Below are 27,614 nucleotides of genomic sequence, written 5' to 3' on the forward strand. Positions count from 1 at the left end.
AAGCACATCAAACAGCCTTTTTAGTCATGTATAGTGCGTTTTGTTGGACAGTCTGGAAAATTAGAAATGATCGATGCTTTAATGCTGTTACACATCATACTTTTCGTACTGTCATTCTACTGATTATTTCTTTACTTCATTACTGGACAGGGATACTCAAGAAACAGACAAGGGAGCTTATCCCATATTGGCTGCCATATGATGTTGATGCCATACCACTGCAGGTATGGGGACCAGAGGATTTGTAGATCGTTCTATCTCAAGGACAGGGACAGGAGCTGATGGTGACACCAGATCCAGAGGAAGAAGATGAAGCCCCCACTCTTTAAGTGATTTTAAGTTGACTGATTAGTAACCTTAATTAGCTAGGAACAAGACTATGAATTTTTACTATAGCTTTTCTTTTTGGACTTCTGCGTATTTTGTGTTGTACCAGACAATTTTGTCCTCTTTTGGTTTCAGAAATATGAAACGGGCTAACAAAGCCTTTTATAAAAAAAAAATGTAATAGAAACAAGATAAAATTTACATTATTATTTATTATGAACAACAATTTAAATAGGACAATAAATTTGTTTTAATATACATAATTTTGTACCACATTTTTTTTTTTGAATAATTGTATAATTTTTTCACATTTGCGATATTTTTTCTGGTCTTTTTCTTAAACAAACCTAAATTTTTAAAAAATAAACATGATTAAATATAACTAATTATATCATATTTGATTACAACACAACTAATATGATATAATTATTCGCGTAAAGTTATTATTTCTCATTGTTTTTTATCACCATATGTAAAAAATTGACTTGATTTGCATTATAGTGATTATATTGAAAGAATCGGAGGTTCGAAGCTGATCAGCACTATGTTATGAATTTTTTTTTATAAATCATAATTAGAAAAAAGATTTTTATAACACCAACATGATTACTTTTTTATTTTACAAAAAACATAAGAACTGAGATGCTATTTCGGTCTTTTTTTTTTTGTGGAACCGAATTGTCATTTCGGTCCCAACCATTTTCATATATTTCGAGAAAAAAATATGTTGAAAAATTATAAAAATACTTGAGACTAAATTGTCATTTCGGTCTCGGAAAAAGAAAGTAATCATATTAGTTTTATAAAAATCTTTTTTTTTTAATTATGGTTTATAAAAAAAAAAAAAAATCTGTTATGAAGTCGGTTGGCCAGAAAACGAGACTTTATAACTTTTTTTGGAAATCTAAAAGGAGTATGTGTTCTCTATCTAAAATAACGCATGAAGGACAGAAAATCAGCAATTCTGCCTACGGGCTTTTTAAAAAAAATAATAATAATAAATCAGCAATTCTTGTTTTGTTAGTGGGTTGTTTCTATAATATTCCAACAAGAAAAGTGATATATTATCTCACGATTTTTTTTTAAAATAGAATTAATTTTAATTATTTTAATAAAACAAGTATTATTAATTTGGAGGGAGAATTCAAATTTTATGCTAAGAAATTTGCGTTGGTCATTTCTGTTTATTCTTCTAGAATCGGTGAAGTTGTTTTTTTAAATAAAAATCAACTTCATGGTGCTTCTTCTATTAAAATTGATTCTATTTTTTTTTTAAAATAGATCTTATCTCACAAGAGAAAAGAAAAGAAAATGCGGTAACGTGCATCCGAGATGAGTCCGTATTTTCTGATTATCCAGTACGTCATAATTTATAATTTAACGTTTTGATGGAAATCATTGTCTAACAACAGATATTTAATTATTATAAAAGATATATCTATTAATTTTAATTTCAACATAATTATTAATAATTGTTTGAAATTATAAACAAGTTTTTTTTGTTTAGGTCCTTGATATTTATCATTAGGCATTTTTTTAGGGAAAAATTAGAGGTTGAACCTTTATTTTTGAGATAATAACTTGTATATCATTCAAGTTCTTTGTTAGATAAAGGTGGGGGATAATATCTATAAGAATGCTTCATCTAAATTTCAAATTTGTGACTTTTTACACAAAAAATTATTGTCTTTAACAAGTAGACGACATGATGGTTCTCACATCTTGATGTTATTATAATTATTTTGAATTTTTAAATTTAATCCTTCCAAATGTACACTTGATTATTAGATAATACATATATGTTATTTTGAACTTTCACACTTAATATGTTAATCACTTCTGAAATACATGTAAATTTTTTATAATTAATATATACATCCAATTAGTACACATTTATTTAACTAAAAAAAAGTCAATTAAAAATAATTAAAAGAGATTGAGAACTTAAAAAACCCCTGGAAACAACCCAGAGATTCGGGAAACACGCAGGGGCGGAACTATAAAACTAAAAGTGAGATTTGAATCCAAGACCTCTGATCTACAAAATAAAGCTATGTAACCACTAGACTACAAGTAAACATTTAATTATTATTGAGGGGCACTGGATTATAGAAAGTTATGAAAAAACAAAATTTAATTAAATTTCAATAAATATAACTAAAATTTTAAAATCATAGGGGTGACTTAGCCACCTTTCCAATACACACTAAGATCCGCCTCTGAAAACACGTATTTCGTGGCAATCAGGCATGAAGCCAATCAAAGCTCAAGTACATGGTAAGAAATAGACTGTGACCAATATATATATTAAAAGAATTAAGAATGAGTATCAATTAAGAATTAAGGATAGATAGAATTAAGAAATAGACTGTGACCAATATACATATCTTTCCTTGTTGGTCATGGTTCCTTTTTTCTTGCTTACAACGGGACATGAGTATCAATTTCGTCGGTTCTTAATTTTCCTTTGTCTAAAACGGGGAAACAAAGCAGACAAAGAAAGCAATAGTTATTAATATTTAAAATCTCAAATGTCCTTATAATTTGAGATCTCAAATGTTTAAAACGGGGAAACAAAGTAGACAAAGAACGTAGGTATGACTTGGTGCCTAAGCCCAAGGGCTTTTCCTCAAAGTTATAACTTTTAAGGGATCTTCTCTTCATATAACCTTATAATTGATGATGTTTATCACAAAGTGGTCTTCACATATATTAGCAGTCACAAGATTTGTGAATTGTTCGCAATTTTTTTTTTTTTTTTGTGATGCCGAATCGAACGCCGAATTATTCGATTGACCGAATTAATTATGAATAATTAACGAATTTTACGAATTTTTGCTGAATTTTACAAATTATTCATGAATTTTTTCCAGAACATTTTTTTAGTTTTTTTTTTGTTTGCTCTCTTGCAAGACTGAAGTTTCTGGTCCGAATGATTGTGAATCATTCCCGAATTATTCCCGAATTATTCTCAAATCACGAATTTTTTATCTCACCTCACCGAACCCAAATAATTCATTTATCACTATAGAACATTGCACAGTAAGCCACTATAGGCAGAAACGAACACACCGAAGGGATACTTTTCATGCGCCGCATAAAATCTGTGATTATCTATCAGAAAGCATACTTAAGATCGAAGTAGTCACTTTTCCTCTTTTTTTTTTTAATGATTGAAAGTAGTTTGTTTTTTGTTTTGGAGAAAAGAAAGTAGTCAGTTACTCAGCAATTGAGTGGAAATTTGGAGTAGAGCCGCTTCAGATTCCTGGGATGTCATGATTACTCTCGGGTTAAGAGTTTAATAGATTAGATTTTACTCCATGCAGATGAGCTACCATAGAATCAAAACAGCATTGAATATGATATTTGCACTGCATGAAGTGAAAACTACTCTGTTAAAATATTGCCCCGGGTTGAATCACCAAGTCTGTTGGTTTCTCTACGACCGTTCAACTTATTAACTTGTAATAGTTACTAGTCAGCATTTAATTAGAATATTTATTCTTAAGTTTCAGAATTTTGAACAAAATTGTTTCTTAATATAATACATTTTTAACCTCTGAGATACTAGTCTCAAAATGTATACTTTATATTATGAATAATGTGGAAACCATACTATCATATCCCAACAAGTGAGAAAACCCAGAAAAATAAGGATTCATGAATTAAGCGCGTGTTTCGTGGCAATCAAGCATGGAACCAACCAATTAGCTTAAATGCATGGTAAGAAATGGACTGGGACCAATATATATATTAAAAAAATTAAGAATGAAAATATAAAATTGGGAAAAACAAAATCATGGACAAGATCAAACTTTTACTGAGATTAAGCTATAAACTAACAAAGGATATTTCAATAAACTAAGAAGACTCAATGCAGTCTTCCAATGAGTTCTTGGCTAAAACCTTCTCTTTTAACAGTTCATCCTCCATTCTATTCCTTGCTGCTTCCTGCACCATCTTATCTATCTCCTGCTTGCTGAGCCTGCCCTCTCTATTGATCAAGGTGATTTGTTTCTTTGTACCACTGACTGGCTCCTCAGCAGATACATGCAATATGCCATCACTGTCAATTTTAAAAGTTACATTCATCTCGGTTTCACCTCTTGGCGCAGGATGAATCCCAGATAGTGTAAACCGCCCGAGTAAATTGTTATCTTCACACCGCACACGCTCTCCCTCGTAAACTTTTATGTCGACTGCAGATTGGAAATCAGTGGTCGTGATGTACACTTTTGACTTCTGTGTTGGTATTGGCATGTTCCTTGGAATGATGACATCTGTGATATTACCTTCTACATCAGTGCCAAGGGAAAGTGGGGTAACATCAATGAGCACCAAATTATTGATCTCCTCGGCACCTTGCCCGCTTAAATTTGCAGCATGTACAGCAGCACCATATGCGACAGCTTCATCTGGGTGAATGCTTTTACATAGCTCCTTACCACTAAAATAGTTCTTCAACAGTTGTTGGACTTTTGGAATCCGGGTAGAACCACCAACGAGAACCACCGCATCAATGTTGTCCTTGTCTATACCAGCATCCTTATGACACCTTGCAACAGTCTCAATACATTTTTCAAAAAGGTCCACGTTGAGCTCTTCAAACCGTGCACGAGTTATTGTGGAACAGAAATCAGTTCCCTCATAGAGACAATCGATGCTGACAGTAGTTTGAGTGGTGGTGGAAAGGATTCTCTTCGCCTGTTCACATGAGGTCTTAAGGCGCCTCAAAGCCCTTGGATTGCTGCTAATGTCCTTCCTATGCTTCCTTCTAAACTCTTCAACCAAAAATTTCACCATATGGTTGTCAAAGTCCTCCCCGCCGAGGTGGGTGTCACCAGCAGTGGCCTTCACCTCAATTACACCGTTGCTAATACTAAGCAAGGAGACATCAAAAGTGCCACCACCAAGGTCAAATATAAGCAAATTCTTCTTCACAGAAGAGTTTTTTTTTTTGAATAGAACAGAGGTCAAGCCTCTATTTGATTGATTAATGAATTGTTACATACGTTATGTTACAAAACATTTATCTAAAAAGCATTAAAATTGCGGAATAAAAAACTAAGCAGTACATAATGAGAACTCAAGATGAGTTTTCATCCATACCCATTTTAATTTGGTGAAATAAAATAAAGGTAAAATAGAAATAAGAATAAAATTCCCTAAAGTTGCTGCTCTGGCCACCATTGCCTTTCTGGCACGCTTTCAAACTGCTCCTTCTCCGCTATATTTCCACTGTTCTTGTATCTGGTCCATGAGATCCCTTATTTGAAGCTCTGAGTCTCTGAAAATACGTGTGCATCTTTCTCTCCATATTACAAAGCTTGCTATAAGAAATAATGATCTTTCTTTCTTTGTAAATTTTGTGTTAATAATCGGGTGTATTGATTGCTCAAAGCTGGGCCTTCTTATCAGATATTTGGATTCTAAGCCATCGTGTATCCTTTGCGCTATCTGACATTCATGGAAGAGGTGCTTAACGGATTCCGCACTGGCTTTGCACATAGAACACCTATTTACCAGTATCATTCCTCTTCTAACTAGATTATCTATTGTTAATATCCTGTTGAGAATCATTAACCAACCAAACACTTTGAATCTCGGCGGTGCTTTGGTTGTCCATATGCGATGTATTTGAGTACCCACGTATGGACCATCTTTCATGGCTAGATACGCTGATTTGACTGTGAAAGCTCCTGTGGCTGTCCAATTCCAGGTTGCCTCGTCCATTTCTGCCGTGAGAATGATGTCGCCCATTTCATCTTTAAGTGCCTGTAGTTCTGTTGCCGCTTCTTCTGAAATCGGATCCCTAAGTGCAAGGTTTATCCTCATCGCCCCTGTTATGACCTGGGCCAGTGTCTGTGCATCTTGAGATGCATATGAGTACAGTACCGGGTAGTTATCTTTAACTATTCCAATTCCCCAATTGTGATGCCAGAAACATATATCCACCCCCCTTCCTATTTTATATGTTACCGAGTTGTTCCAGAATGATTTTGCAGACCCAACTAGTTTGGAAATTGTGAGAGGCATGAAATCCATTGTCAATTCCATATGCAACAGGATCGGCCTGATGAGGTTGTTTTGCGGTTTGACCCATTTCCAACACCATTTGAATAAGAGGGCATTATTGAACTTTCTCATATCCATTACTCCTAAACCCCCCATTCTTTTCGGTTTGCACACCAGTTCCCAGCATGCCAAATTCATTTTCTTTTGCGTTGAAACACCATGCCAAAGAAAATTTCGTCTAATTTTATCTATCTCATCCACTACCCATATCGGCAATTTGAAGCATGACATATAATAAACCGGCAAGGAAGAGAGTATCCCATTAATCAATACTAATCTTCCTGCAATTGACATATCTTTTGCCGCCCAACCCGCCAATCTGTCATGAAATTTCTTCACAGAAGAGTTAACCTCATTTGTATCAAAGCCGTAAGCCACAGCAGCTGCAGTCGGCTCATCCATTATACGCATAACATTTAGGCCAGCAATAGCACCAGCATCTTTGGTGGCCTGACGCTGGGCATCATTGAAGTATGCAGGGACAGTGACTACAGCATCTTTTACTGTGCAACCGAGGAATGCCTCTGCCACTTCTTTCATCTTTGTAAGAATCATTGCAGATATCTCCTCAGCAGCGAAGTGCTTCTCCTCACCTTGATAATCAACAATGATATTGGGCCGGTCATCATTGCCCTCAATTACCTTGAAAGGCCAGATCTTCTTGTCACTTTGGACGCATGGATCAGAAAAGCGTCTGCCAATCAACCGCTTGACAGCTAAAACAAAATGAAAACAAGAAAATCATTATGCTATTTTTAAGCCATAAATTGACTCTTCTATTGGTATGTTAGATTCTGCAAGTCAATTCTACGATAAATAATTGATAAGTACTTTACTCAACAAGAAAATGCTCTAATTTAATCAAGTCACTATAATTCTAATCCTACCTTTTTGTAAAAAAAATAAAAAAAATCAAATAAAAATTGTTCTGACCAAGAGTTTTTTTGACAACCAAAATATATACTGTATTCTACTTTTTCTAGTAGCAGCAACCACAGATTGGCCACATCAAGTAGCACCTTTCTGACAACCAAAATATACTGTATTCTACTTTTTCTAGTAGCAGCAACCACACAGATTGGCCACATCAAGTAGCACATATTTGACAACCAAAATACTGTATTCTACTCGCATTTGTGTTTTTAATTTATAATAGTCTAGATTATTGGTCAACTACAATGCATGAATCAATGTTACAGAAGCAACAAATCAAGTTCTTGGCACTATTTTGAACATCAAAACATAACAATGAGTTAGTAACAAGGTGAACTTTAATGAAGTAAGACTCAATAAAGTAAAAAATATGACCATCTAATTAAAGAAGCATCAAGCAGGAGCACCAAATAAATCAGATAAATAATGATAAAAGAGCAGATTGATAAAGTACTACGAATTATGTTGTCCTGATATTTTTCCCGGTGCAGATCCCCCATTTTTTGGCTGGATTACTCATAGAATGGAAAACTTCATGACATGTTGGATGGAAAAACATCCAATTAATAAGAAAATTACACATTTTATGGTCCAGCGTGCCAAGTGAAAAATGAAAGGAGAGGGATACCTATTAGAGAATAAATTTGGTGCTTTTGGTTTTACTTTGTATACTGAGAGATGCCTTCAAATAAAGGAACCAACTCTGCTGCTCTCCAAATAGGAGAGCAGGACTCTGTTATTCAAAACTTAACTGTTGATTTGTGTTGGGAGTTGTGCATGAAAAAAAATTAATGGTTAGATTTTGAATAACAGGATTCTGCTCTCCTATTTAGAGAAATAAGTTCAGTACAGTTAAATAGGTACCAATGTAGGATCAGTTCATAGACAAAAGGTTCTTGTAATTTTTTTTTTATCAAAATATTTCTTGGTGGTTACTTTAACCACTAACTCTAAAAAAAAAAAAAAAACAAACAGCTCCAGTTAGGGGTGGCAACGAACCGAACCGAACCGATCGAACTTACCTTAGGTTTGAGTTTGGTTTGAATTAATTTTGAACCGAACCTGGTTTGATTTATTTCGAACCGAATCCATTTCGAATCGAATTAATTGCGAACTACACATTTTTCGAATCGAACCCGAATCGAATCACGAACTAAATTATTTTTTAGCAGCCCTAGTTATATCGGTAGCTTATACATTAATTTTTTCTTGCGAGACAAAATTCACATGGCTTCCTTTTACTGGTATGAACTATGAAATAAGTGTTTTTAAGTTGAAAAATTATTCATGAAAAAATACATCAGAGACGGCTTAACTGGTATGAACTATGAGAGACGACCGAAGAGAGAGGAGAGACAGTCATCTAGGCCGGAGAGAGGAGTGACAGCCGGAGAGACATCCAGTTGCCGAGAACGTCGGCTAGATTTTAGAGCTAGAGGGAGAGTGAGTTAGGGAGAGGTGGAGAGAGAACTAGGTTATTGAGATTTGAGAGCGAGGGAGTGTCGGCTAAGTTAAATTATGACTCTCTATCTTGAATTTTAATTTCATCAGGTAAATGGATGACCGGTGATTTTATGAGATTCGAACCACAAAAAAATCACGAACCTATTTCGATCGAATCAGGCTAGGTTTGAGTTTGGTTTGAATTAATTCCGAACCGAACCTGGTTTGGTTCGTTTCAATTCGAACTCATTTCGAATTGAATTAAACTTGAATCAAACCCGAATCAAACCCGAATCGAATCACGAATCTCGAATTTTTTTGCCAGCCCTAGCTCCAGTGAGAAATTAAAGGATGTGGCAATTAATGTGAGAAATAAATACGAAAGCTCTGTGTTTGAGTCACTTGATCAAAAAGAAGAAAATATTAGAAGAGCGAGGACGCACCAAAGATAGTATTGGTAGGGTTGCTAGAGGCCTCATTCTTAGCCGCATCACCAACGAGTCTCTCGGTTTCTTTGAAGCCCACGCAAGAAGACGTCGTACGGTTTCCCTGGTCATTGGCAATGATCTCCACTCGGTTATTCCGCCAGACCCCAACACAGGAGTATGTAGTGCCGAGGTCGATTCCAATTGTGGGGCTCCTGCTTCCAGCCATGGCCTATTGGTTACACTAAGCAAAAGAATCGACTGAGAGAGCAACAATCGCATGGGAGAGTAAATCAGTAAATAGCGCCAGAGAACAACTTAGGGGGCAAATGAAAATGTTCACACTCCTTTGATATGTGTACCTAAAAGTTGCATCTCGGGTTGGTATATTTGATTAGTTAGTTATTTTCAACACTCTCATCTCGGGCTTTAATGATAATTTTTTTTTTTTTCTATATCCAATCTTCTTTACCCGGTTTGTACCCAAACCACCTTTTCTAATGCTTTATCCATTCATGGTTTCCATCGAATAAAATTGTCCCCCACCTTTAATAATTTTCCCAAACCATCTTTAATAACTTTCCCTCCTTTTTATTCCTTCGTGGAGAAGGAAATGAATTTCCAAAATCAAAGCCATTGAAATCATTCTGCACAAATCTTAAAGCAAAATTTTTAAAATCCCCTCCCTTCTCTCCTTTTCTTCTCTGTCTGCTGGGGGCCGCCCCTTTGAAAAATTTGTCGTTCTCTCTTGGCGCTGGAGAGAACTCTAGGCCCTGAATTTTTTTAGGAAACCATAAATAAAAAAATGAATTTTATTAAACTAACTTGATTACTTTATTTTTTACAAAAATTATAAGAATTAAGATGTCATTTCTGTCCCAATTTTTTTTGACCAAATCAAAATTCGGTCCGAGTCATTTTCACAGATTTTGAGAAAAAAAATACGTTGAAAAATTGTGAAAATATATGGGACCAAATTGCTATTTTGATTCCAAATTATTTTTTTTCCGAGACTAAAATGACATTTTAATTCTTATGATTTTAAAAAAAAAAAATAATCATGTTGATTTCATAAAAATCTTTTTTTTTTTTAAATTATGGTTTATAAAAAAGAATTCCTAAGCCCTTCTCCCTTCTCTCTCTCTCCAGCGTGACTGCTGCTTGATCTACTCCCGTCCCATCAAATCTTTGCGCTCTAACCCTCGCTCGCTTAACCGCACGATTTGTGCACCTGCTATATGCACTCTTTGACCCTTGGGCGATTTCTCTCTCCCATGTTATAAATATGCCTTTTTCTTTCTTGTTTTGGTTATTGTTCTCTTTTGCCTTCGCTCATGTGTTGAGAAAAATCTCTCTTGCTCTTTTTCTATTTTTTCTTCTATGTTTGCAATATCCAAAACCCTAATGAACCACTTGAAGGAACCTGAAAAAAAGGAGAAAAGTCTTATTTAATTTTGTCCTTAAACTATCATTTATGAAGGCATTATTAACTTTCTGACCTTTGTGTGCTATCACCTAGCTAGTGTCACATGGCAGTTTTACATCGGCATAAATAAGTATTCAGTAAAAAAAAAATGAATTTAACCGATTGCAATTGTTAAGGGGGCTGATTTAAACGGTAGAGAAAAGGTCCAATTATCCCAATATAACACAAATTTTTGGGGTCAAAAGAACCATTTGTGAAAAGGCTTTTTTTTTTTTTTTTCTATGCAAATACCCTATCAAATTTCTGAAGTGGGAAGAATATATTTTGGGGTCAAAAGAACCATTTGCTTTACTTTACCTTGTTCATCCCGAATTCGCATCCTCTGAGATATCTCAAACTTTGAGTGTTTTTTTTGGAAAATCTCAACCGTTCAAATACATTCTGCATGAATCTTAAAGCACAAATAATACTGTTCTCCTGCGTTGTCCCAAATAGACACGGTACACGTCGGTTACGCAAAAGTTAGAATATCTCAGAGGATACACACCGTTCATCCCTGTTTGATTTTCTTTTATTGCCACTTCCTGAATTTAACCTCTCTGTTTTGTTATAAAATTTTCATTATTTTTAATATATTTATATTTATAGCAGTCTTCTCGCCTTCTAAATTAACGCAAAGAGAAAAAAAAAAATTATATTCTAAATGCAAAGGACATGATAATTAAGCAAACTAAACTATCACTCACAAGATTTACTCCATATAACTATCAATTAATTAAGAAGCAAGGACAAGATAAGCAAATATCAAGCAAATAAAATAGCTTACTAGCTAATGTTCAAGACTCCAAAAGATTAGAACACCAATCCTTTTCTACTCCAATCCAAACAAAAGTAGAAGACAAAAGACAAAGAAATCACAGAGACGATAGTTTTCCCACAAATTAATATCACACATGACATATCCTAGTAATCATCAGAATCATAGTCCTCATGACCACCACAAGAATAGTCCTCTTCTTCAGTCTCAGAATGGTCATCACAAAAATTTGAAAATCTTCCTCCAAAAACGGGACCATATAAACTCATTTTGGAGAGGGTGGAGCTCATCTCTTCAAGATCTTTCTTCTTGGCGTTATACACATTTGCATCTTTCGGCACATCGTGCTTGAGCCATTCCATCATGTTGTTGACAGCTTCATCAATATACTTCACATATCCACCTGGTACCTTTGAAACAACCTGATCCTCCTTCACCAACTTCCTCAAGCTGTATGTATAACCTTCCAGCGAGTTCTTGGCTAAAACCTTCTTTTTGAATTGTTCATCCTCCATTCTATACCTTTCTGCTTCACACACCATCCTATCTATTTCTTCCTTGCTGAGCCGGCCCTCTCTGTTGATCAAGGTGATTTGTTTCTTTTTACTGCTGACTAACTCCTCAGCAGATACATGCAATATGCCATCGCTGTCAATTTTAAAGGATACATCAATCTTGGTTTCACCTCTTGGTGCAGGATGGATCCCAGATAGAACAAACTGGCCAAGTAAATTATTGTCTTTACACCGCACACGCTCTCCCTCATAGACTTGGATGCGTACTTTAGATTGGAAATCACAGGTTGTGAAGTACCTTGCTGACTTTTGTGTTGGAATTGGTGTGTTCCTTGGAATGATGACATGTGTGATATCACCTGATACATCAGTGCCAAGGGAAAGTGGGGTAACATCAATAAGCACCAAATTTCTGATCTCCTTAGTACCTTGCCCGCTTAAATGTGCAGCATGTATAGCGGCACCATATGCGACAGCTTCATCTGGGTGGATACTTTTACATAGCTTCTTACCACTAAAATAATTATTCAAGAGTTGTTGGATTTTCGGAATACGAGTAGAACCCCCAACAAGAACCACCACATCAATATTGTCCTTCACTATGCCAGCGTCCTCATGACACCTTGCCACAGTCTGAATACATTTCTTGAAAAGGTCCGCATTGAGTTCTTCAAACCGTGCACGAGTTATTGTGGAATAAAAATCAGTCCCCTCATAGAGACAGTCGATGTTGACAGCCGTTTGAGCGGTAGTAGAGAGGATTCTTTTTGCTTGTTCGCATGCGGTCTTGAGGCGCCTCAAAGCCCTCGGATTGCTACTGATGTCCTTCCTCTGCTTCCTTCTGAACTCTTCAACTAAATGATTCACCATACGGTTGTCAAAATCCTCCCCCCCGAGGTGGGTGTCACCAGCAGTGGCCTTCACCTCAATTACACCTTTGCTAATGCTAATCAACGAGACATCAAAAGTGCCACCACCGAGGTCAAATATAAGCACATTCTTCTTCACACTAGAGTTAACATCATTTGTATCAAAGCCGTAAGCCACAGCAGCTGCAGTAGGTTCATCCATTATACGCATAACATTTAGGCCAGCAATAACGCCAGCATCTTTGGTTGCCTGACGCTGGGCATCATTGAAGTATGCAGGGACAGTGACAACGGCATCTCTTACAGTGCAACCGAGGAATGCCTCTGCCACTGCTCTCATCTTTGTAAGAATCATTGCCGATATCTCCTCAGCAGCAAATTTCTTCTCCTCACCTTGATAATCGACAATTATGCTGGGCCGATCATCATTTCCCTTGATTACCTTGAAAGGCCAGAGCTTCTTGTCAGTTTGGACGCATTCATCTGAGTAGCGTCTGCCAATCAACCGTTTGGCAGCTAAAAGAAAATGTAAACAAGCAAATCAATATGCTCTTTTTATGCCTCAAATAAAAGACTATTTTTCTAATATGTCAGATTGTCAGTTCTACTATAAATAATTGTGCAATATTATCCTAGAAAATGCTCAGGTAAAAAATAATATGTCCAGTCCGAAAAAAATTCACATAACAATGTCCACTTTAAATTTCTATTAGCAACAACCAGATTGGCCACTTCCAGTCACTCATTTTTACAACAAATGGAATATTTACTCTACTGGCATATGTATATATCTGATTTTCTATCTACTATGATGCATCGATTAATGTTACAAAAACATGTAAGTTCTAGACACTTTACAGTTCTGTACAGTAATCAAGTTAAGGCCACAGTGTTTTGAACTTGAGAACATAGCAAAGAGTTAGTTACATGGTAAACTTCAATGAACTAAGACTCAATTAATCAAAATATGAACTTTGATTTCATCTCAAGAAGTATCAAGCAGAGCACCAAATGAAACAAATAAATAAATGAAAAATGAGCAAGTTGATAATGTACTAGTCTACTAGAGCACTGGGCTATTAACAAATAAGGTTAAAAAGTATTAGAAGAAGGAGACCCACCAAAGACAGTATTGCTAGGATTCCTTGTAGCCTCATTCTTAGCCGCATCACCGACGAGTCTCTCGGTTTCTTTGAAGGCCACGTAAGAAGGCGTCGTACGATTTCCCTGGTCATTGGCAATGATCTCCACTCGGTTATTCCGCCAGACCCCAACACACGAGTAAGTTGTCCCGAGGTCGATTCCGATTGCGGGACTCGTGCTTTTCTCAGCCATTGCCTAATTTGATTGGTTACACTAAGCAAAAGTATAGTTGTATGAATACTGGAAAGGGGAAGGAATGCGCATTTTATTGAAACGGTGGCGGGAGAACAGATGTGTTCTCTTTGTTTGCAGTGCAAATTTAATTTTTGCATGCGAGGGAGGAAATGGGAATTTAATTGGGTATCGATTTCCCATGGGCAAAGTAAACAGTCGCAGTTTTCCATGTTCAAAACCTTAATATTTACTTGCTCTCTCTCCAGTCGATTCCACTTCTTGCATATCGGATCGGGACATTTACTCTTAGACCCGACCCGACTATATACGGCGTGCACCAATTAATTAATTAAATTAATTAGAGAAAAGCACTAAACCAGTATAAATTTAACGATGAACGAGGCATATATCTGACAATATATATAACAGCAACATATTCAATCTAGTTTGTGCAGAAGTTTCACCTTGCTTTCAAAGGCATCAATTAATTATAAATGAAGTGATATTATGGAGATCCTTCAACAAAATATTTTAATTTGTGACGAATAAGTTTCTGAATTTTTTATTATAACAAACATCCTCTTCCCTCGCTCCAACCATGTATAATGTATTCAGTGATAATCATCCCTCAACAGAAAATTTATTATTTGATAATTAAATTTTAATATAAAATGACTTATTATTCTCGAAAGTATAGTATAATATTTAAATATTTATGATTTATGAATTTATGAATTTTCAATTTGTAGAAATTAATACATTTTTCTTAAAAATGAAGGCTATTGATTATATATTTATAATGAAGATAGGTCAGCTATTTCAGTTTTTATTTCTGATTTTTGTATATTTTGTTTTTTTTTATTTTTATCGGGAAGATATGGTTTCACAAATAATGAAACTTTATAACAAAAAAAAACATTTTATTTGTACATAAAAAAAGCAAGCATTATGTGAAATGACTAGAATATTATTGTTTAATTATTCTTTGCAAATTTCAATCTTAATTTTAAATTAATAAAATTATTATTAAAATTTCATTAAAATATTATTGTTTTAATTTAAACAATATAAAATAAAATTATCAAGAATATTATAGTCATTTCATATTTAAAATCAAGAATTAAATATAGTAAATTAACTGCTGGAGATATTGTTCTCGCTGATTACATAACTTGTAGGAGCGTTTGACCAAAAATTGGAAGACTGTTGTAAAATTAAAATAAAGTTGCAACAAAAGTAAGTAAATAACCAAAGAGATAGAGAGAGCAATAACAGAATTTTATTCTCCACTATTGTATATAATATGTGTATCCCCTTCTCTATTTACAAAGCCTCTATTTATAGGCTAGAAAGAGAGGTTACAATAATAAAAGAGAAAATGAATGCCCATGATAGTGGAGATAGTGGAGGTAGTGGAGGTAGTGAGCAATGAAATGAGAATTAATATTGGAAGTTATAGAATGAACATCCACATAAATATATTTTATAACACTTCCCCTTGTATGTTCATCTTTCATTATACGCTGTTAATATGATACTTCAGGATCGATATTAACATGATACTTCAGGACCATGTACTGCCTCATTAAAAACCTTACCAAGAAAAACTCATTGGGATAAAAACTTGGTTAAGGAAAAAAGAGTACAGTGCGTATAATGCTTCCCCTCATTTTGATATCATTGAATATCCTTCAATCGATGTAGACCTATCTTCTTTGTGAGTTGTACAAAAACCTTTGTCGGTAAAGATTTTGTGAATAGGTCTGCCGGATTGTCGATTGATCGAACTTGGCAAACATCTATTACGCCTTCTTTTTGCAGGTCATGTGTCGAAAAGAACTTTGGTGCAATATGTTTAATTCGGTCTCCTTTGATATATCCTTCTTTGATTTGTGCAATGCATGCCGCATTATCTTCATATAACAGAGTAGGATTTACATTGATGTTTTCAAGTCCGCATTCTTCTTGAATATTTTGAATCATTGACCGTAACCAAACACATTCTCGACCCGCCTCGTATAAGGCGACCAGTTCGGCGTGATTTGAAGATGTAGCTGTAAGAGTTTGTTTTGTCGATCGCCATGAAATTGCAGCTCCACAATAGGTGAATACATATCCTGATTGAGATCGTGCTTTATGTGGATCTGATAAATATCCCGCATCTGCATATCCAACTAAATTGGATTTTTTATCTTTTTGATAGTAACCCCATATCTCTAGTTCCGCAGAGATACCGAAATACATGTTTAATTCCATTCCAATGTCTGCTGGTTGGTTTGGAACTATATCTTGCTAACACATTTACTGCAAATGAGATATCGGGTCTCGTATTATTTGCAAGATATAATAATGCCCCGATTGCACTTAAGTATGGTACTTCATGACCAAGCATTTTTTCATTATTTTCTTGTGGGCAAAAATGATCATTTTCTGTATTTAGCGATCGTACGACCATTGGTGTGCTCAAAGGATGAGCTTTATCCATATTGAATCTCTTTAATATTTTTTCAACATAATTTAATTGATGGATAAATATTTCATTCTTTAGATGTTCGATCTGCAGGCCGAGACAAAATTTTGTTACACCAAGGTCTTTCATCTCAAATTCATTCTTCATTAATTTTGCAGTATTCTCAATCTCTTCAGGAGATCCAATAATATTTAAATCATCAACATACACTGCAATGATTGTGAAACCTAGATTTGATCTTTTAATAAAAACACACGGACTATTTATATTATTTTTATATCATTCTTTTAGAAGGTACTCACTTAGTCGATTATACCACATTCGACCAGATTGTTTTAGTCCGTATAAAGATCTTCTTAATTTTATAGAGTACATCTCTCTAGGTTTTGACTTATATGCTTCAGACATTTTCAATCCTTCAGGAATTTTCATGTATATGTCATTGTCAAGTGAACCATATAAATATGTTGTTACAACATCCATAAGTCGCATTTTTAGATTTTATGTAACTGTGAGACTTATTAGAAATCTGAGAGTTATCGCATCCACTACAGGTGAATATGTTTCTTCATAATCAACTCCAGGTATTTATGTAAAGCCTTGCTTTATATCTCACAATCTAATTTTTCTCATTTCTTTTTATGACAAATACCCATTTGTAACCTACAGGGTTAACATCTTTGGGCGTTTGGACTACAGGTCCAAATATTTGTCGCTTGTCTAATGAGCTTAATTATGCTTGTATGGCATATTTCTATTTAGGCCAATCATTTCTATATCTACACTCTTCTAGAGTTTTTGGCACATTATATTCTTTGTTTATAACATCGCTTGCTATAGCGAATGCAAAGATTTCATCAACATATGTTTTATTTCTATTTAATATAGTATCATTTATTACATAATTTATATAAATCTCATAATCATTTGGTACTTGAGTTTCTTTTGGAACTTCATCAACCTCTTCTGGGGTTTTATTAACTTCTTCATGAGTTATATCATTAATCTCTTCTGGGATTTTATATACTTCTTCAGGAGTTTTACTGTCAACCTCTTCTGGAGTTTTATTGACTTCTTCAGGAGATTTACCATCAACCTCTTCTGGAGTTGAACCAACTGCTTTATTCTGCTCTTTCCTTTTACGTGAATTTACATCCTTAGAACCAAGTGGTCTTCCACGTTTTCTACGCACATTGGATTCATTAGATATTTTTGTAATGTCAATTCGAGCAGGTGCGCTTATAGCTGGAATATGTGATTTAGTAACTCTATTCGTATCTGTGAATGCATCAGGCAATTCGTTTGCAATTCTTTACATATTTATGATCTTTTGAACTTCGAGTTCACATTGACCACTTCGAGGGTCAAGATAAGATAACGATGAATTCCAAGTTACTTGTTTATCCAGTTTTTGTTTTTCTTCCCCTAAATTTGGGAATATTGATTCATTAAAATGACAATCAGCAAATCTTGCTGTAAAAACATCTCCTGTTAATGGTTCTAAATATCTAATAATAAAATAAGAGTTAAAACCAATATAAATTCTCAACCTTCTTTGAGGTCTCATTTTTGTGCATTGTGGAGAAGAAATTGAAACATATACTGCACAACCAAATACCTTTAGATGAGACAAATTTGGTTCTCTTCCGGAGACCAATTGTAATGGGGAATATTTATGATAAGCAGTTGGTCTTAATCTAATTAGTGCAGTGGCATGTAATATGGCATGTCCCCATGCGGAAGACGGTACTAGACCTCATGAGTAATGGTCTAGCAATTAATTGTAATCTTTTAATCAATGATTCTGCCATACCATTTTGTGTATGAACATGGGCCACTGGATGTTCTACCGTAATTCCAATAGACATGCAATAATCATTAAAAGTTTGAGAAGTGAACTCACCTGCATTATCAAGCCGGATTCTTCTGATTTGATAATCCAGAAAATTAGCTCTCAATTGGATAATTTGTGCTAATAGTCTAGCAAATGCAACATTTCTTGTTGCTAACAAACTCACATGTGACCAGCGTGCTGATGCATCAATTAACACCATAAAATATCTAAACGGTCCACATGGAGGTGTAATAGGTCCACATATATCTCCTTGAATTCTTTCTAAAAATGAAGGAGCTTCAGGTCCAACTTTATTTAGAGATGGCCTAATAATTAGTTTTCCAAGAGAGCATGCTTCGCATGTCATATATTTTGATAATAGGATCTTCAGGTCCTTTAGGGGATGCCCATTTGCACTTTCAATTATTCTCTTCATCATTATATTTCCTGGATTACCCAATCTGTCATGCCATAATGTAAATAATTTTGGATCAACTAACTTCTGGTTAGTAACAGCTAACTTCTGGTTAGTAACGGCTAACTTCTGGTTAGTAACGGCTAACTTTTGGTTAGTAACGGCTAACTTCGGGTTAGCAACCATATTTGATTCTATTTTAATTATATAAGTACTATATAATCCATATGACATTGCTTGCATCTTTTCAATTATGATCTTCTGGTCATTCTTAATATATGTGATATGAAGATACTCGTAATTTTTCTCATTCATAGTTTCAATATGATAACCATTCTTTCGAATATCTTCAAAGCTTAGTAGATTTCTTCTGGATCTACTTGAATATAATGCATTATCTATTATTAATTTTGTTCCTTCAGGTAACAAAATACAAGCTCTTCCGGAGCCTTCTATTAAATTACTTGTGCCAGATATAGTGTGAATAATATTCTCACCAAGATGCAATTGTGAAAAGTATTTCTTACATTTCAATATGGTATTAGTTGTTCCACTGTCTACCAGACATGGATCTTCATTACTTATCATTGTGTCAGTCATTTTCCTTTAAAATGCAAAAATAAATTACTTTTATTCATTAAACTTATTTTCATAAAAAAAAATTAAAAGTAAACTAAACTTTTATTAAACATAAATATAAATTTTTATACTATATTTTCTCCCTAAATAATAATATATATTTCTTCATTGACATTATGGAAGAAATCTGATACATCAAGATGTGTATCCATATGGCATTCATTTTGGGGTCATATTCAGTAAAGTTAGTTTCCACATTTTCCCCTTATTTCTTGATTGTGGCTTAATATAGCTCTACAAAATATTTTGGCGTACGACAGGTACGCGACCAATGATTTATCATTCCACATCTGAAACAAACATCTTCATGACTTTTTTTTTCTCATTAATATGTATTTTCAACATCAGGTTATTACTACCATAACTTCAAGTTATGATAAATGAAAAATGAGATAAATTCAAACTTTGTGAGATTTGTCATATGTACTACAAAATAGATACGCATTAACTTCACGTTATTAATGCCATAACTTCGTGTTATGAATGTCATAACTTCGGGTTATGAATGCCATAATTTTGAATTATAAATGTCATAACTTCAGGTTATTAATATTATAACTTCAGATTATGAAAAATGAGATAAATAAATATAAATAAAAGAATACGTAAATTGCATGAATAAATAAATAAATAAATTTAAATGTATTAATAACTTCAGGTTAATATTATATAACTTCAGGTTATAATAAAATATTTTATTTAATAACTTCTGGTTATTAAATTGCTTGGCTGCGCAATTGTAAAATTTAATTTGAAATAACTTCGGGTTATATTTTCATCCAATGACCTATAATAACTTCTGGTTATTATATTGATTTTATATGAAAATTTCTAATAAAAGTTCAAGTTTTTTTAATTGAGAATAACTTCAGGTTATTATTCATCTAGTGGCCTATAATAACTGCTGGTTATTATATTAATTTTATACTAAAATTTATAATAGAACTTCAGATTGTAAATAATTCTAATAATAACTTCAAGTTATTATTTTATTCAAGTAATACGAACTTCGGGTTCTTGATAAAATTTTAGTTGTGATAATAACTTCAGGTTATTACTCTTATTATTATATTCAGGTAATATGAACTTCAGGTTCTTGATAAACATTTAGTTTTGATAATAACTTCAGGTTATTATTCCATCATTAACTTCAAGGAATGGTTCTTATAAACTAGAACAAATATAATAAAAAATTTAAAGGAAATTTAAATTAATGAAAGATATAATAATTAATCACACAAATTACTTACTTGATTACTTAGCAACTTCTTCCGAGCAAGTCGTGCTGATAACGTGTTGTAAAATTAAAATAAAGTTGCAACAAAAGTAAGTAAATAACAAAAGAGATAGAGAGAGCAATAACAGAATTTTATTCTCCACTATTGTATATAATATGTGTATCCCCTTCTCTATTTACAAATCCTCTATTTATAGGCTAGAAAGAGATGTTACAATAATAAATGAGAAAATGAATGCTCATGGTAGTGGAGATAATGGAGGTAGTGGAGGTAGTGGGCAATGAAATGAGAATTAATATTGGAAGTTATAGAATGAACATCCACATAAATATATTTTATAACAAAGACCAATTTATCATAAATACCAAATTTTGGGAGCCATAACATTGAGTGAGTCTATGGTACTATGCATATTACGATTTGTTATCATGCTACGGCTCTATATTCGAGTTTTCAAATCCTAACGGTCGATCCGAACCGTTCATCTTGTTCTCTATATTAATTTGTGTTTAGAGACCAAATTTTACATTTTTTGAAATTTTTTACTATTTTTTTAGATTTATTGAAAATCACTGTTTTTGGATGGTCCAGAATTTTCAGATTAAGTGATATTCTAAATATCTAAAAAAATAGTAAAAGATTTTCAAAAAATGTAAAATTTGGTCTCCAAACACATATTAATATGGAGAACAAGATGAACGGTTCGGATCGACCGTTAAAATTTGAAAACTCGAATATAGAGCCGTAACACGGTAACAACCCATAATATGCATAGTACTATGGACTCACTCCATAACATTTACCCTTTAATTTATTAACAGAGATTCCCAATCTACTCCCGACCAAACGTCATCCATCCGTGCCGAATTTGGTTCCCTATTGTAACTCAAAATTTGATTTTAGATCCGAACGGTCCGATCTATTTTGCACAAATAATGAAGTCACCCATCAGTGCCAGGATTCTGATCGAACGGTGCGTACTTAAAACAAATTTTGATTTACTTTAGGAATCTTCTCCGAGTCGGAGCTGATCCCACCTCATCCCGCGCTTCCCATTTCCACGGAAAAAATAAAAAAAATAAAAGAAACGATTAGAGCGCGAGTGGTGGAGAGGTCTATCTGGCCATGGCGACTACTACCCTCTTCAACGCAACCTCTCATCCTCTTTCCCCACCCGTCAGACCGCTTTCCTCTTCCCGTCGGGTCCAGTTTGCGCTCTCATCATCCCCACCTTCTCAGGTAAAGCTAGCACGCTGCAGAGTGGGACCCGTCGGTCAGTGGCGCTTGACCGGAAGGGCAAGGCTGCCTTTGAGTTGCCGCGCGGTCAAGACCATCGGGCAGAGCGAATTTGGTGCAGAGGTGTTGCAGTCGGAGCTGCCAGTTCTCGTCGATTTTGTGGCTGACTGGTGTGGGCCCTGCCGCCTGATTGCTCCTGCTGTGGATTGGGCTTCTCAGGTCCGGTTCCTTTCTTCCCCTTTTTTTTTTCTTATCCAATGCTTGTTTGATTGATAATTTGGGTGAAGATTTTAACAGAGAAGATTTGGCTTCATGCAGCGCATGAACCTTATAAAGTGCTGTTTTGATTCTATAGTTTGTGTGCTGCATGAAATCAAAATTACTCTGTTAAAATTATTACCCGATAATTTCTTGTTTGATATGGAATTCTCTTCAATGCTAAATTTTCCAATGGAATTTTTGCATTGTTTTTTAAGAATTGTGATATGGGTAGTGGAATTTTAAATAAAATAGTATCAATTTCCCATCTTGGCAATATTTTCCTACCAAGTCAAATAAAAAATGTCAAAATTGCAAAATAAGTTTGTAGACCTGTCTTGTGATATAGAAATACCTTAGCTTTAAAATTTATGCGACTTCATAATATCATTTTAAAATGCACTGAAACTCCTCAATTAGAGTTTAAATCATATAATTATAGGAAATTTTGTACCACATTTGCTTCTACAGGAATCAAACTTCCATTTGTGCATATTTCAAGAAAGAGTATTTCCTCATTTTGTTGTTTTGAATATGCATTTATTGTACAAGTTATCCTATTAATTACTGCTTGGTACATTAACAATTAATGGTAAAAGAAATGTTACTTTGGTGGTTAGAGGATGCACTGTATTCTCGAAAACCTTTAGTAGAGATATATGCTCAGGGACATAGCCCGACTTTCAAGTTATGGAAACACACATTGGAGATCAATCATATAAAATTTTCATGTTGAGTATGGGGGTCAATTTTACAGTAACCATACATTTTGCTCTAAACTATATAGAAAATCACGTATTATGCATTTTATTACCAACAAGTTGAATCCAATTTCTTTCTAACAATACCTATTAAGAGTCAGTATTATGCATTTAATCCATTTTGCAACTTATTCACTTAAACAATTCAAATTGTTGCTCATGCATGTTGATTTTGTCTGGTATTAGTTAGAAACAGATGTTTTTGTTTAATACAGAGCACCTGAAAGCACTGGTTTTATGTGAAACTGTTGAAATTACCACTAACAGAGATAACAAAAAAGTTGTTTCATTAATTACCAGGAATTCGAGGGAAGAATAAAGGTAGTAAAAATAGACCATGATGCAAATCCGCAATTGATCGAAGAATACAAGGTTTATGGACTGCCTACTCTGATACTGTTCAAAAATGGAGAGGAAGTACCAGATAGCAGGAGAGAAGGAGCCATTACTAAAGCAAAGTTGAAGGAATACTTGGAATCTTTCTTAGAGTCTCCAAGTGTAGCCTAATCAGTAATTCAGTATGAACACTCACGTGAAATTAAAATTCATTCGGTTCTAATTGTTAAATTTTTGTTTATTATAACCATTTGGTGTATTGATAGAAATACGCGGCGGTACTGTATAAACAGTATTTCAGAGATATGCTTCAAAATATTATTAACTATGTCCACGGAATCTCAGTCATATAAATTTTTTGTAAAAAAATAAAAATGTTCTGTTGAGAAATACTGACAATGCATGTCTATACTGACAAAAGCTTGTTCACCTTTCTTTCTTTCTCTCTTTTTTCTTTCTTCCTTCTTTCTTTCTAACTTAGAAAGAACATGAGGAGTTGTATATAATTAGCTGCAACTAAACTCTTACCTTTTTCTTAATACAAATTGTTAGTTGTATTTTTACTTTTTGACAGATAAAATGTTCAAAATTGTTTTAATGTTTCTGGTAGTAGGATTTGAACTAGACACGCATACATACATATCTACTATTTGTTTTGGCAAGAGATGATAAATTATAAATTGATACATCTGTTAAAATTATTGGATTGTTGTATCCATCTTTAAAATTGGAGCTTCAAAAGATGTAAATATTAAAAAAGAAAAAAACTTAATTCAAAACCAACGTTTTTTTTGGTAATGACTCGATCAGAAATACAAAATAAATGCGTATTATGTCTATATTGTAAAATGGGCGTCAATATAAAATGTTTCTTATAATACTTTATTGCCATAAATCAATGGCATTTTTAACTGTCCATAAGTTCTACACGATTGGTAAAGCTTAACTTCGAAACCTATGAGAATGACTTCTGGCACAATTACATGTCAAATTTATAAATTAGTTTAGTATAAAGTCAAGTGGTAAAAAAAAAATTATAAGATAATTTTAACATGTTTATTTTTCATCGTTTTTTTACCACTTGACTTCATGCTAAGTTAATCTGAAAATTTATAAATTTGACATGTAAATGTATCACTTGTGAAGTAGATCGGTTTCAATGGTTTGAATTTATATTTAAAATTAATGCAATAGGTTTTAGAGTTAAGCTCACCAAAGAGCTCGATGAGCTTAAGAACACTGTAGTTTTACAAAAAAAAATTATATCCCAACATAGGTAATTTATAATAAGTCAAGTGCAGAACAGTATTTTTTTTTTAAACAAATATACGAATAGTATTTTACATAAAACATGATGTAATAAGTCAAAGAATAATCATTTCTGTACCCGCGCTACAGTACTTGCATTTAGAGGAATAATGTATTATGGTCCCCACTAATTATTATTCTTAAAAGATATTATATAGTCTCAACTAATTATTATTCTAAAATTCCAGTAGCACCCTTTCAAAGCCTCGGCACTAATTCCGCGTCAATATTTCTCTAACAAAAATAGTTGACCTCATAAAAATAAATACTTTAGTGCATAGATATAAATACTTTCAATACTTAGATATTAATACTTTCAGTGTTATATGCAAAAAGAGGATGGATCTAATTACAACATTATGGCAGTTTAGGTCCCCACAAGCAGTTATGTAAAAATTACAACATTGTTTATTATATAGATATAAATACTTGTGTTCTTTGAACTATATATTTCAAGATTTGACTATTAATACTAAAAAAAAAGTTATAGATCTGGAACGATTGTAGTCCCCACAAGCAATTATGGCAGTTTAGGTGCGGGTACGACGTCAGAAATTTCAAAAAAAATGCGGGTACGATTATTTAAAAATAATTAATTTATCATTTATATTGTTTACTATATAGATATAAATACTTGTGTTCTTTGAACTATATACTTCAAGATTTGACTATTAATATTTTAAAATAAAGTTACAGATCTGGAACAGTTGCGGTCCCCACAAGTAATTATGGCAGTTTAGGTGCGGGTACGACATCATAAATTTCAAAAAAAAGTGCGGGTACGATTATTTAAAAATAATTAATTTATCATTTATATTGTTTACTATATAGACATAAATACTTGTGTTCTTTGGACTACATACTTCAAAATTTGACTATTAATATTAAAAAAAAAGTTACAGATCTGAAGTGCAATTATGGCAGTTTGGTCCCCACAAATAGTTATGGCAGTTTAGGTGCGGGTACTGTAGCGCGGGTACTCATATCAGCTTCCATAATTATATAGATTCATTTCTTAGTTTTTGAACATAATTTATAAGTCAAGCCCAAATTATTCTTTCACTTCTATTTAGACATGGGCTAAAAGAAAGGTTGAATATTTTTAGGCCCATACCCGATTTTTCCTCCACTAAAAATTCAGACGTCTCTTGACCTTTCTCTTCTCTGTCGTCTAGCATTATCCCTTGGGAGAGGGGGCGTCCGACGCCCATCGGACCACTTTTGTGTTCGATGAGTTCTCTTTACCGTCGGATCTGCTTTAGGATTCGCGCCTGCAATTTCACGTCTACTTTAAAATCCGTACACATGAATCCTAAAGCAAATCTGACGGTGAGGGAACCCATAGCTCCATTGTTGTCACAGTAGAGGTCCACAGGGCCTTGAACACTGGAAACCACTCCAAGTTCGCTAAGGAACTTCTTGATCCAGAAACCCTCTTTAGCTGCCTCGGATGCAGCTATGTACTCTGCTTCGGTGGTTGAGTCTGTTGTAGTCTCTTGCTTTGAACTCTTCCAGCTCACAGCACCACCGTTGAGTATGAATACATACCCAGATTGTGATCTTGAGTCATCACGATCAATTTGGAAACTGGCATCAGTGTAACCATTAATCACCAGCTCGGAATCACCACCATAGACGAGAAACATATCATTAGTTCTTCTCAAGTACTTAAGGATATTCTTTGCAGCAACCCAGTGCTCTTTGCCTGGATTAGCCTGATATCTACTCGTCACACTCAAAGCGTACGAGACATCAGGGCGAGTGCACAACATGGCGTACATGATAGAGCCAATAGCCGAAGAGTATGGTACTCTACTCATATTGCTTCGCTCATCAGTTGTCGAAGGACACTGAGTCTTGCTTAGCTGAGCACCATGTGACATTGGCAGGAATCCTCTCTTAGAATCCTGCATGCTGAACCGATTCAGCACTTTGTCAATGTACGCCAATGTATGTAGGTGTATGTGTGTGTATGTGTGGGTGTATGCTTGTTGTCTCTTCTTTTGTGTGTATGTCTCTCTTCCTTCCTGTCTGTGTGTGTCTTTGTTCTTCATTTGAGGTGCCCTTTTATAGGCAAAGAGCTCAGCTTAGGGTTTGGTAGGGTTGAGGTGGTCTTATCTTAACCAGAGGTGTTTGATCAAATGTCTGTGGTTGATTGGCATCTTTCCATGAGCATCTGTGCAGGGGATCACCCAATCACACTGTAACATGTCACCAATTATGAGTTGGATCAACTTGGACCCTCAGATCAACCATTAGGGCACTGCATGGCATAATAGCCCTTGATTTCATGGCTTCTGGAAGGAAGGCTTGATTGCATGACTCCATTTGTGCAGAGGAAGATTCCTCTATTTTGGACTGATTTCAGGTGCTCTAGGCACGTGTCCTGGGGACCAGGGTGAGCTGTTAATAGCCAACGAGCCATGTTGTGTTGGACCCGAGCCACCTCAAGGCTTAACATGGCCCCTTCTTAATTACTGAGCCTCAAACATGTGGGGATGACAGAGAGCATCGTATAATGTTCGTTATCATGTTCCTAGGCGTAATTTATCACTTGGATAACGAATCCAATGCTCTCGGCCATGGCATGAACCGAGCTGGTGCTTCTTGAGCAATTCATCTTCTTAAGTCCATTTCATTTCAAATTAAGAGTGCAAGTGGCATCGCCTACACCCCTTTAGTACTTTTGCCAAGTTTCAAGGCTTGATTGCACCTTTAGCTTAAGTTCATAATTTTCCTTTTCTTCTCTTCTCGGTCAAAATCAGAACTTGTGAGAGAGAGATAACCTTCAAGGTTTGAGAAAGGAGGAGAGGGAAGGTATTCCTTTCAATCCCTCATACGCTTTGTTTCAATCCCTTCTTTATTTAGGCGAATTTAGAGCTCAAGAATCGGCTTAGGCCATGAGAGAGGGGAAGAAGAAGAAGTCAGAGCAAGGGGCCTGCTTGTCAGCGGCTCAAACCCGACGTTTTCTT

At 34.5% G+C, this 27,614-nt stretch overlaps 3 protein-coding genes across 3 annotated transcripts; 1 reads left to right on the plus strand and 2 right to left on the minus strand.

Annotated features, from left to right (window-relative positions):
• Window positions 1-4,188: 4,188 nt before the first annotated feature.
• Window positions 4,189-9,560, minus strand: LOC144548183 (heat shock cognate 70 kDa protein-like). The gene is made up of 3 exons (XM_078296891.1): window positions 9,222-9,560; window positions 6,764-7,118; window positions 4,189-5,287 (listed from the first exon to the last, which is right to left on the minus strand). The coding sequence occupies exons 1-3, from the start codon at window positions 9,430-9,432 to the stop codon at window positions 4,189-4,191; spliced, it is 1,665 nt and encodes a 554-aa protein (XP_078153017.1). The 5' UTR covers window positions 9,433-9,560.
• A 2,009-nt stretch (window positions 9,561-11,569) lies between these two features.
• Window positions 11,570-14,165, minus strand: LOC144548194 (heat shock 70 kDa protein 18-like). The gene is made up of 2 exons (XM_078296900.1): window positions 13,952-14,165; window positions 11,570-13,346 (listed from the first exon to the last, which is right to left on the minus strand). The coding sequence occupies exons 1-2, from the start codon at window positions 14,163-14,165 to the stop codon at window positions 11,593-11,595; spliced, it is 1,968 nt and encodes a 655-aa protein (XP_078153026.1). The 3' UTR covers window positions 11,570-11,592.
• A 7,633-nt stretch (window positions 14,166-21,798) lies between these two features.
• THX (thioredoxin X) lies at window positions 21,799-23,666 on the plus strand. The gene is made up of 2 exons (XM_078294508.1): window positions 21,799-22,198; window positions 23,299-23,666. The coding sequence occupies exons 1-2, from the start codon at window positions 21,869-21,871 to the stop codon at window positions 23,503-23,505; spliced, it is 537 nt and encodes a 178-aa protein (XP_078150634.1). The 5' UTR covers window positions 21,799-21,868; the 3' UTR covers window positions 23,506-23,666.
• Window positions 23,667-27,614: the final 3,948 nt, after the last annotated feature.

Source organism: Carex rostrata, chromosome 2 (assembly GCF_964058835.1).
Source record: "Carex rostrata chromosome 2, lpCarRost1.2, whole genome shotgun sequence".
Taxonomy (NCBI): domain Eukaryota; kingdom Viridiplantae; phylum Streptophyta; class Magnoliopsida; order Poales; family Cyperaceae; genus Carex; species Carex rostrata.

What these genes read in the sequence shown, in the direction of transcription:
- LOC144548183 (XM_078296891.1), bottom strand. Translation starts at nt 9,432, where the DNA reads ATGGCTGGAAGCAGGAGCCCCACAATTGGAATCGACCTCGGCACTACA. An exon ending in CCCTACCAATACTATCTTTG is followed by an intron (nt 7,119 to 9,221) that starts GTGCGTCCTCGC and finishes ATTTTGTTTTAG; the next exon opens with CTGTCAAGCGGTTGATTGGC. An exon ending in GCTGTGGCTTACGGCTTTGA is followed by an intron (nt 5,288 to 6,763) that starts TACAAATGAGGT and finishes CTCTGTTCTATT; the next exon opens with CAAAAAAAAAAACTCTTCTG.
- LOC144548194 (XM_078296900.1), bottom strand. Translation starts at nt 14,165, where the DNA reads ATGGCTGAGAAAAGCACGAGTCCCGCAATCGGAATCGACCTCGGGACA. An exon ending in TCCTAGCAATACTGTCTTTG is followed by an intron (nt 13,347 to 13,951) that starts GTGGGTCTCCTT and finishes ATTTTCTTTTAG; the next exon opens with CTGCCAAACGGTTGATTGGC.
- THX (XM_078294508.1), top strand. Translation starts at nt 21,869, where the DNA reads ATGGCGACTACTACCCTCTTCAACGCAACCTCTCATCCTCTTTCCCCA. An exon ending in CTGTGGATTGGGCTTCTCAG is followed by an intron (nt 22,199 to 23,298) that starts GTCCGGTTCCTT and finishes ATTAATTACCAG; the next exon opens with GAATTCGAGGGAAGAATAAA.